The sequence below is a fragment of the Cynocephalus volans genome, chromosome 11 (genome assembly GCF_027409185.1).
Source record: "Cynocephalus volans isolate mCynVol1 chromosome 11, mCynVol1.pri, whole genome shotgun sequence".
Lineage (NCBI taxonomy): Eukaryota > Metazoa > Chordata > Mammalia > Dermoptera > Cynocephalidae > Cynocephalus > Cynocephalus volans.
Window position 1 is genome coordinate 92,035,022 of NC_084470.1, and position 10,527 is coordinate 92,045,548.

General features: G+C 48.9%; 1 protein-coding gene across 2 annotated transcripts; it reads right to left on the bottom strand.

The window, feature by feature from the left end:
• Positions 1 to 390: 390 nt before the first annotated feature.
• Positions 391 to 10,441, bottom strand: TADA3 (transcriptional adaptor 3). 2 transcript variants are annotated; one of them, XM_063114909.1, is made up of 10 exons: positions 10,117 to 10,441; positions 9,932 to 9,989; positions 8,987 to 9,219; positions 7,390 to 7,640; positions 7,177 to 7,282; positions 5,481 to 5,622; positions 5,285 to 5,388; positions 4,045 to 4,154; positions 2,860 to 3,045; positions 391 to 963 (listed from the first exon to the last, which is right to left on the bottom strand). In XM_063114909.1, exons 3-10 carry the CDS (start codon positions 9,191 to 9,193, stop codon positions 771 to 773), a joined length of 1,299 nt encoding a protein of 432 aa, XP_062970979.1. In that variant the 5' UTR covers positions 9,194 to 9,219; positions 9,932 to 9,989; positions 10,117 to 10,441; the 3' UTR covers positions 391 to 770. The 2 variants fall into 2 exon arrangements, with proteins under 2 accessions (XP_062970979.1, XP_062970980.1); XM_063114910.1 differs by lacking the exon at positions 9,932 to 9,989.
• Positions 10,442 to 10,527: the final 86 nt, after the last annotated feature.

The window sequence follows — 10,527 nt, forward strand, 5'->3', positions numbered from 1 at the left end:
AAATGAGGAAGCATTTGCCCTCAACTGCTACCCCACAGCCAGAGGGGAACCCATCTCAGGAGAAAGCTGACACGGTGGAGGGCAGTGGAGACACCTACAGACCCTGGACCCTCGATGTCCCTGTTGAGTTGCTGAAGGCCACCCTGTTCCAGGACCGCCAAAGCCCCCAGCCAACACATTTCCTTATTGTTAATCCACCTTGAGCTGGGGGTGTCCAGTTAACTGCAGCCACAAGTATCCTCAGAAAGGTGCTCAGAAAGTTCTCCCTGAATGAATATCATGGGTGAGTGGCCACAGGCTGAGAGCCATCAAGCGTGCCCCCTTGAACCTTGCCACCCACACTGGTTCCTTCCTACCCCACAAGAACAGACATTCAAAGACTCTGGGTGCTTTTTTTGAAAAACCACAGCAGTCACTTTATTCTTAAGTTTGCACTTTACAAAACCACAAGAAGTCCTTGAGGGGGAGAGAGGGGTCGGGGGTGAGGGAGTGGGGGATGGTGATGAGGGGGAAGAGGGAGACCCAGACATAAAGCTCCTCCCATCTTGGGGGCCAAGGAAATACTGGGCCCCAGGCCAGCCCAGCAGGGCCTCCTATGTCCTGGCTGTACAGAGCTAGGCCAAAAGACCTCAGAGAAGGACCACAGTCTTCTAGAGACTGTCACCATTTGGCAGGCAGCCAGAAGCCAAGGCTCTCCATGCCCAGAGAGGGAAGTGGGCCACCCCCACCGCTCCCGCAGGTCAGGGAAGCAGCCGAGGCAGGCGTGAGGGCTACCCATCCAGCAGCTTCAGGATGCTCTCACGCTCCTTCAGAGTCTTCCAGGCCTGGTCCTTCTCCTTCTTGGTGGGGGTCCTCTTCTTCTGCCGGGCAGCCATGATCTTGCGAAAGGCGTCCATGACCTCGTTGTCTGCCATGCGGACCCGCTGCCTCAGCTCCTGCCGGCTCACCTCCTCCTTTGCCAGCCTGTGGGGACCAGCCGGCTGGGTGCCTGGTCACCCCTCTCTCTCCCAGACTCAGCCCACCCACCATCCCAAGCTGGTACTCCTGGAGACCGTTTCATATAATCACGACCAAAAAGCAATTATTGAACCACACTTATATGGCACTGTGTGCTAAGCACTGTTTTAAGCTCTTTAAAACATATATATATATATCACATATTATTTATATATTTCTGAGGAAATATATAAACTTAACTGTCATAACAACCCTGTGAAGTAGTACTATTACTCCTGTGTTACCAGTAAGAAAACTGAAGCTCAAAGAGGACAAGAAATGTCCCAAGATCCCACAACTAGTGAGTGGGAGAGCTGGAGCAGGCCGGCTCCAAACTGTTTCTAAACAATGTTCTTTAGAAGGTGCTCTGCTGCCAGCAGAAGCCCAGCTTACTTCAGCATCCATATTCCAGGGCAACCTAAGGGTCTAGGCAGCCTGAGGCCTGCAGGAGGTGGGTAAGGTGCCAAATCAATCACTCTGAATAGGATCCGACCTGTAAATTCTACTGAAGGTGAAGCTGGAAGGTCACTTAGAGATCTAGTCCAAACTGCCAGTTTTCCAGAAGGGGAAGCAGCTGCTCAAATCAGGGGGTGCCTTGCTTAGGCCCTGAAGCTGGTCTGCAGCAGTCCTCTGGCCTTCTGACAGCCCCAAGTTATTTCTTCACCACCCAGTACTTCTCCAACTGCACACTCCTGCTTTCCTCTCTTCCTCTCTCTCTCTCTCCCTCCCTCAGTGCCTCTTTCATCTGTATTTTCCTTTTCTTGCCCTTGAGAGGCAACATGAACCAGAAAGAGCGTGGATTCAGCTGAGGGCTCAAGTCTAGGCTTGGCTGTTTGTTGGGCATGTGAGTTTCAGCAAAGCACTTCACTTCATGGGGCCTTTATTTCCTAATCTGGTAAACAGGGAAACTACCACCTACCCCTTTGGTTGCTGTCAACATTAAATGAGAGTGTGTACATAAAGCCTTGGGCACATGACAGGCACTCAGCGCACATTAGTCTTCCTTAACCTTAAATACCCTAGCAGCTTGTCAGCAACTACCTCTCCTTTTCATGGTGCATGTCTTTACCAATCATCTACTAGAAGACTGCAAATCTTTTGCTCTGCCTCTTTTCCTATCCCCCAGCACAGTGTCTGGCTGAGAGACAGTAAGAGCTGGCCAAATGAATAAGCGTGCTCTGCCCTGTTGGGGCTCTGTAAGGCTAAGACACAGCTCCTGTGAGAAGCAAGGAGACCTGTTCGGGTTGCTTCTCTATCTCCCTAATGAAAGGGCAGCTACCACCACAGTCTCCCTCAAGATGCCACCTACACCCTTGTTGTGACCAATGCAGGACAAGATGGACAGGAATTGATATCAAATGAACGGCACTGTGGCTAATTCCCTAAATAACTGGCCCTAAAACACTGGTCAATTTCCGGTGTTGGGCCAATAAAAATCACAGATGTCCAACAAAAAGTTAGCAGTTAATTGGTCCAGGTGGAAAGTATATTGGTGTTCACTGTATTATTCTTTCAAATTTTCTGTGTGTATGAAACTTCTCATAGTAAAACTTTGAGGGGGACGAAAGCTTGAAAAGACTTAGAAGTAAACTATACAATGTGAATCACAACGTGAATATAGTTAATACTACTGAACTGTACACTTAAACATGGTTGAGAGAGTAAATTTTATATCTTTTCACAATTAAACCATCAAAGCAAATCCAGATGCCTGAGCCCTATCTGTGGAATTAGAATCTGAGACATAACCAGGGGGGTGGAGCTTAGTACTGATATTTTTTTCAAGGCTCTCCAGGTGATTTAGAGGCCCAGCCAGGTTTGGGAAGCCTCGGCCCCTAGACCACGTGCCCTGCCCCTGCTCACCGCAGCAAGTCGTGCTTCTTGGTGCGGTTGTGGGCACTGAGCGCCTTCAGCTCAGCCTGCCGTTTGCGCAGCTCAGCGAGCACCTCATCCTCCGAGTCCTCCGCAGGGCGGTCCTCAGACTCCAGAAGGCCCTGGGCAATCAGCTCCTCCTTGATGCGGCTCTCCAGGGACTTAGTATGCGGCACACTGTGGGAGAAGCAGGCCCAGAGAGCGACCCCTTCAGTTCCAGGGACAGCTTGCACAGGGGTCCACCTCAGAGGTCCCCAGGGTTCCCCAATGTGAGTGAACACCTTCCTTTCAATTTGGGAACCCCTCTATATCTATCCAGATATAAAAACAGAGGAAGACATATACATCTGGTCTTTTTTTTTAAGTCTTTTGGTCTGGTTTTTTTTTTTTTTTTTTGTCTTTTTCGTGACCAGCACTCAGCCAGTGAGCGCACTGGTCATTCCTATATGGGATCCGAACCCGCGGCGGGAGAGTCGCCGCGCTCCCAGCGCAGCACTCTACCAAGTGCACCACGGGCTCGGCCCTTGGTCTGGTTTTAAAACACAAGCAACATATATCTATTGTCCAAAAAATACAGAAAAACCCATAATGCCAACAACCCAGAGAGAATCCTTTATTTTGTTATATGTTACTATTATTTTTTACATATTTCTATAACTTTATTATATGTTATTATAGTTTTTTTTTCCCGGATTTTGTTATATTATTTTCAATCTTTTGCTATATGTTATTCCAGGTTTTTTTCCCCTGTATGTGCACATACTTAATTATATTTTAAGTAAAAATAGAATCATGCTGTCTATACTAGGCTACAACTGACATTTTCCCCATTGGCACTCTACTGTTTATACCTTTTCATGTCAATTAAGTATATTTCTCTAATATGATTAATAGTTGCAAGTTATTTCATCATATGGAGTTATGACAATTGAGCCAACCAATCCCCTGCAGGTGAACATTTAGGTTATTTACAGTATGAACAGTGCCATGATGAATAACCCTAGACTGAATCTGTGGATGCAGAAATGCTGGGCCAGCACTCACATCTAAGACCTTCATCAGGTTTACCAAACTGCCCTCAGCTTCTCTATTAATGAGGACCTCTCAATGTGGGGATGAACAGAAGCCAACAGAAGCAGAGGTCAGGTTGTGGGGTATGGATAGGATTACACTCACCTGAAGGGCTTGTTCTGATTGCGGGGAGAAGTGCTTGCCCCATCAGCCCCAGACTCTTTCCCAGACATGTCAGGAATAGGAGAGTCCTCCATAGGGGAAATGATATTTTCCTAGAAGACCACAGAAATGGAGTGGAGGGAGAAAGAGCTGTAGTATTTCCACTTTCCTGCTCCTCTCTGACCTACATGGGCAGTCTTCACAGACCAGAAATATCCTTTCATCTTTCCCATCCCACCTCCTCTGGGAAGCTTTCCCAAACTAACCCCAAACAGCTTTGATCATTCTAGAAATCCCCCTTTTTTGGACTGATACCAAAAGAAAGGAATACAGAAAAGCAATGATAACACTCAACAAGATAAAAGAAATAAGTAAGGTTTGTTAAGCACTTGCTATGCACCAGGCACTATGCTAAGCATGCTGTGGCAGAAGCTGCTAGATGTCCAAACACCATGCTCTTCTACATTAGCTGGGCTATGCCTGCCTAGCTGCACTACATTTCCCAGGCTCTCTTGCAGTCAGGTGTGGTCATGTGACAAATCCTCTGGGGTAGAAACTGATCAGAAGAGATAAGAGCCAGAGCTAGTCATGGCCCAAAAAGGATCCTTCACACACTCCTCCTTGTTTTTCTTTCTGTGGGCTTGGAGTGGTGATCACACCCAGAGTGACCTTGTGCACAGTACAAAGCTGGGGTCCCTCTCTGGGGTCCCTGTCTGATGGTGTGGGGAAGGGACCTTCTCCTACCCCTACCTTATTCAACCTGTAACATGTGCCCCAGACTGTTAAATGAGAGATAAATAAACCATTATGTTTGAGCCAGAAGAGAATATTCAGGCTCAATGAGGTAAAGGGGTGTGCCTAAGGTCGGCCACTGGGTATACAGAGACCCTCAAGTTGGGGTTTGAATCATGCCTCTATGTGTGACCTCAAGCAAAGAGTTCACTTCTCTGAGCCTCAATCTTCTCATGTGTAACCCAGGGCTAACCACTGTCCTTATCTCCAGTGATAGGATATGTGGACAGCTCCTGTACAGGGCTCAACTCTTGGTCAACACTCAGTAAAAGTAACTGTGGAATTGTGGATACATTCAGAGGGGGTTATAGACTGGGAGGGGCATAAGTGCGGCTTCTAGCATATGGTAATGTTTTATTTTGTGATCTCCAGGCTGGTAATACAAGCTCATTTGTGAAAATGTATCAAGCTATACATTTATGATCTATGCACTTTTCATTGGGGTGCTCACCTCCACCAGGGCCTGCAGGAGGCGCTGAGTCAGGGCGCCAAAGGGACACCCATCTTCCGGCTGCTCATGCTGGGCCTCAGACTTCTTCAGCAGGGCATCCACATCTGAAGTGGGCAGAGAAGAGGAGCGCAGATGAGCTGATGTTCTGGGAACTTAAGCCCTAGCGTGGGCTGGGCAGGGAGGGGAAGAGACCTACCTTTAGTGTCCAGTTCAGTCAGTGGCCCCATGATACCTTTCTTCTTGTCAGCCACAGCCGCTGCCCGGGCCCCGTCCTTTTGCTCCTCCAGCAGGTCTTCCTGGGCCCAGCGCTGGGAGTAGTGCTTTCCCAGGGGCGGGATCTGTGGGAGAGATACCACCAGCCCTGAGCGGGCAAACACTGGGCAGCCATGTCTGGACTACGTGGCGCTCTCTGTGCACTTGGGCATTGCCAATAAGCTTTTCACTCAGCTGGCCCACTGGCTCACTTGGTTACTGTGTGCTGCTGCTAACACCAAGGTCCAGGGTTCCCATCCCTGTACCAGCCAGCCGCCAAAACAAAAAAATAAATAAATAAATAAAAATAAATAAACCACACTTTTTCATTCATTCCCTCATTCACTCATTTCTTTATCTGTCTCCCAAGTCCCTAGCCCAGGGCCAAGGCTGGTGCCAGGTATAGGTGAGAAGGGACAAAGGACATAAAATCTCTAATTCACACTCTAGTAATGGAGACAGGTACATAAAGAAGTAAAACACACACAGAAGCCGATATGGAACAATTCCCAAGACATAAGGTGCAGAATACTGTGCGTACATGGATCATCTCAGGTCACAGCTATTGCCTCTAGAGAGGAGAATTAGGGATCTTTGGGTCTGGGGTGAAAGGGGATTATCTTTTGTATTGCTTGAACTTACTACTGCCTATATATGTAGTTTTTCAAATAAATTTTTTAAAAATTTAGGTAAGTGAAAGAAGTAGATCAAGGTTCTATGGATGCACAAAGGAAAAACCAACATTTTGCTGGGGAATGTGAAAAGGCGTTCTGGTGGCAGTAATATGAGATCAGGACCCTGAGGGGTGAGTCAGTCTGTTAAGGGTCTCCCCTTAACAGAGCTTACGCAGAGGCCCAGAGAACAGCAAGGACCCTGTGTTGGCCTAGGGTGAGGAAAATGTACTTGGTGCAGCTGGCAAATGCAGCAGTGGAGTGTGACCAAAGAAAATGGAGAGGGGTACTGGGGCTGTGCCAGCAAGGACTGAGAAACTTGGACTCAATCCAGTGACTAACAGGAGCCAGGAGAGGCCTGCAAGCAGGGCCATGTCATGAGCACACCTGATCGTGACAGCTGACCTATGGAAGAGCTCCCCCAACACTTTTCTGTATTTTCTACATTTCTTTTTATGGAGCATGTTTTATTTCCATCATAAAAAAATAAAGATTTATATATTAAAGAAAGAAAAAGAAAGGTCCTTCTGGAGGCCTAAAGGCAGGGAGAGTGTTGAGGCTGTTTGGAAAAAGCTGATGAAGGCTTGAACCAAGGCAGAGGGGATAGAGATGAGGGGACAGGGATGGCCTTCACTGAAGTAGATAGATGCCTGAGGCTGCAGTAGAGGGGAAGTTGTGCAAGGAAAGCTGAGAGCTTGAGCCTGGGTGTCTGGGTGGGTTGAGGAGCAGAAGAAATGCCAGGCAGGACAGGGGAAGGAAGATGATACATCTCTGGTATCTTTGATTTGAGGTGCCTCTGAGCCTTTCTGTTCTCCACCATGTCTATCAAGGTCCAGGGTTTCTACCTTGTTTCTTTATTTTATATTCTCGGTGGCTGGCCGGTATAGGGATCCTAACCTTTGACCCTGGTGTTACGAACACCATGTTCTAACCAGCTGAGCTAACCAGCCAGCCTACTAGGTTTTCTACCTTGTAATGTTCAGCTTCATCTTCTGGGGGTTTCAGTAGCTCCTCTAGTGTGCGCACCTCCTCACTGGTGATGTCAGCACAGTAGGGCTCCACTGAAGCCCAGAACCTGCAGGGAGAAGCAGATTCTGAGTGAGTGCCCCTCTGCCCAAGGCCCCCCTAGAGCCTCCATGGCCAGAATCCTAAGGCCCCCCTCTATGTTCTCTGGATCACAACCTGTTGGGGGCATCATTCTTGGGGATCCGAGGCACATCAATGGGGTCATCAGTGAATTCATATTCCTGGATCTTGGGCTGAAGGTTTTTGGACTTGGGCCTCCCGGGACCAGGGCCCGGTCCATGTCCTGCCTTCCCTTCTAGTTTCTGCTTCTTGGGTTTCCCATGTTTGGGGGGAGCTCCAAGCTCATGTTCTCGACCCAGCTTCAGGAATCGTCGGTCACCTTTCTTATCTTGCCAGTCAGTGAGGATCTGAAATTTACAGACACAGTAACTGAGGGGGAGAAGGAAAGATACCGGATAACTCTCTCCCCGTGAATAAATTAGGATCTAGAATCCAAGGAGGCTCCAAGGTCTTTCCCTATCAGACAAACTCTTAGTCAACCTTCAAAATTCAGCTTCTCTTCCGTGCCCATCTCAGAGGGCTTTATTCACATACTTCTCAACATTCCATATACTTGTTTGCCTGTACGCTAAGTCACCTCTCTATCGCCCAAGCCAGTCACGTGAAGGGCCAAATAAACAATCATACCTTAGCACATTTTAACCCTGGGAAAATGTGCTGGCAGTGACTTTTTGGCGAAGGCAAGCAAGCCTCCCAGCAAACTCTCACTTCAAATGTCACTACAACTGCGAAGTCTTCTCCACATTAGTTACCCGCCTTCTTAGATGCTAAAATTCAACTGATTGTGCCACAGCCCTCCTCAGAAAGCTTCTGTGGATTCCCAGGGACCACAAGTTAATTCTCTCCATCCTTGGAGGTCCAGCTGAAATGGCTTCTCCTTCCTCTATGAGTCTCCAGCACTTCGCACCTCCACTGTAGACCCGATCATGTTGTTTGGTCATACTGGAATAAGCAGTGCACCCCATCTCTTTAACTAGACTATAAACTACTGGGATCAAAAATTTATCTTAACCATCTTTATTCCCCAGGATTTCGCATGGCACCTGGCACACAGGGCTCAAGGGATGTTTATGCAATAAATAAAAATAGTAGTAGCAATAAATAACATTTGAAATGCTTACTTAGTATCAGACATCTGGCTGAGCCTTTACAAAAATTCTCTATCTTCACAAAAGCTCTAAGATAGGGCCTCTTATTCAGCCTACTTTGCAAATAGGGAAACTGATGCTCAGAGATATGAGGCCATTTTCTGAAAGTCACATAGCTAGGAAACAGTAACATTAGCAAATGCTTAGGCCGGGATTCAAATCCAGGTCTCCCCATTCTAGTCCCCTATTACTCCTAATCATAACACCACATCACTTGGTACTTATCTGACCACACCATCCCTTTAGCTGGCAAGCTCCCTGATGGCCAAACTGTCCTAATTACCTCTCTCTAATGTCTAGCACAGGACCCAGAACATAATGGGAGTTGGGCGAATAAAAGCCTAGTGAATTAGAAATCTTGTAATCTATGAGAATCATACACATTCTTGTGTATCTTACGTGTCACACAAGCTCACTTTGGGTCTCTCTCTCTCCCCCCAATAGTCACCTGTACCATGGGCCTCAGCAGATGGGGCTAACTCAATGACCCATCCCATAACTTGTCATAGTCCATCTCTGGTGATGTCCCCTCTGTGGGGTATCACCTGGGTTTCAGCCTCGAGCACGCGCAGGCGCCGGCTGGCAGAGGAAAGCAGGGTCTCAAGCTCTAGCTGCAGAGTGTCCAGCTCCTCGATGCCGATGCCATCATCCTCAGAGCGGGCCAGCACTGCTGTGTAGCGGGGACAGATCTTCAGGTGGTCCACAGACTTGAAGTCATGGAACTGCAAGGGACAGTCCTTCAACTCACTCATGGCCCAAGATATGGGACCCTGTGGGGCTGGAGAGGAGAGGGTGGTTGATGGGCAACAAAATGGCATAAGAAAAGCCCAAGGCTTCTTCCATCCAGGGACAGCCTCAACAAGGAAGCCAGGCTTCAGTACCCTTACTGATGAGGTTGATGGCACAGCTCTTACAGAGCACCCACTGTGTGCCAAGCCAGGTGGTAGATTCTTCACCCAGCCCTGTGAGCAGTGAACACCGTGATCTCCTTTTTACAGAGAAGGAAACTGAGACACTGTAAGGGTGGGTACAGACCTAAGCTTCCAAGATGCAATATTGTTGTTGTTGTTGTCGCTGGTGGGTAAGGGGATTCGAACCCAAGATGGAATTTGAACCCAAGTAGTCCAGAGTCAGCACCCCTAACCACCATGATACAGCACTATGCTCTGTATTCCTGATGCTCTTTCCTTTAGTTCTATTCCTCCTGGGTTTTTCTAAGCCTCTGAGTTCCACTCTCACCTTTTCTCACACACTCCTCCTTTTCCCTTTTTCTATGCTCCTGATAGTGGTTTGGAACGTGGGCTGGTAAGCCAGACAGACTTGAGTTCAAGTCCCGGCTTTACCATTCCCTACGTATATGCCCCTTAACATACTATTTAACCTTTCTGAGTCTCGCTTTTTCCATCTGTAAAATGAGGAAAAAAGAAGTCTCAGTCTATTTCCCCATAAAAAGTCTTAATCTGTAAAATGGGCATAACAACAGTACGTACCTCCCTGGGATGTTCTCAGGATTAAAAGACGATGCCCGTCAAGAGCCCAGTTCAGTGCCTGGTACAGAAGAAGTGGGGCTGTTTAACGGCTGGCCCCACCTGTGGGTCGCATCAGTGTCCCTCCTCCAGGGTCCCCGTCCTCTAGGGAGCCCCTAACGCCGCCTCCGCCCCCTCTGCCTCCTCACCACGGCTTCCTACGGCCCCCGGGCCGCGGGAGGGGGCGTGGAGTTCCCGTCGGCAGGAGCAACCGTCCGGAATTGGCTATGAGCAAGCCCCCAGCAGTTGACGCGAGGGCGCGGAGACGGGGAGGGCGAGCCCACTGGGGGGTGCGGACTGTGAGCCAGCCCCTGGAGCCGGGGCGGGGGTGGTACGCCACGGGCTAAGGCTACAAGACAGCCCGGGCTCGGGGGGCGGGGCTCGGCGGCCGAGATCTCAACTCCGCGGTTGTCCCGCCGAGCCCCAGAGGCGGCACAGGGAGGAGGGGCCCAGAGAAAGGATGAGGGAGCAGAACCGGAAGGAAAGGAGGGCTCCTCCGCCTGGGCTTGTCCTAAGTTGGTGCCCAACCTGAGGTCGACTGTACCATAGCATAACTGGGG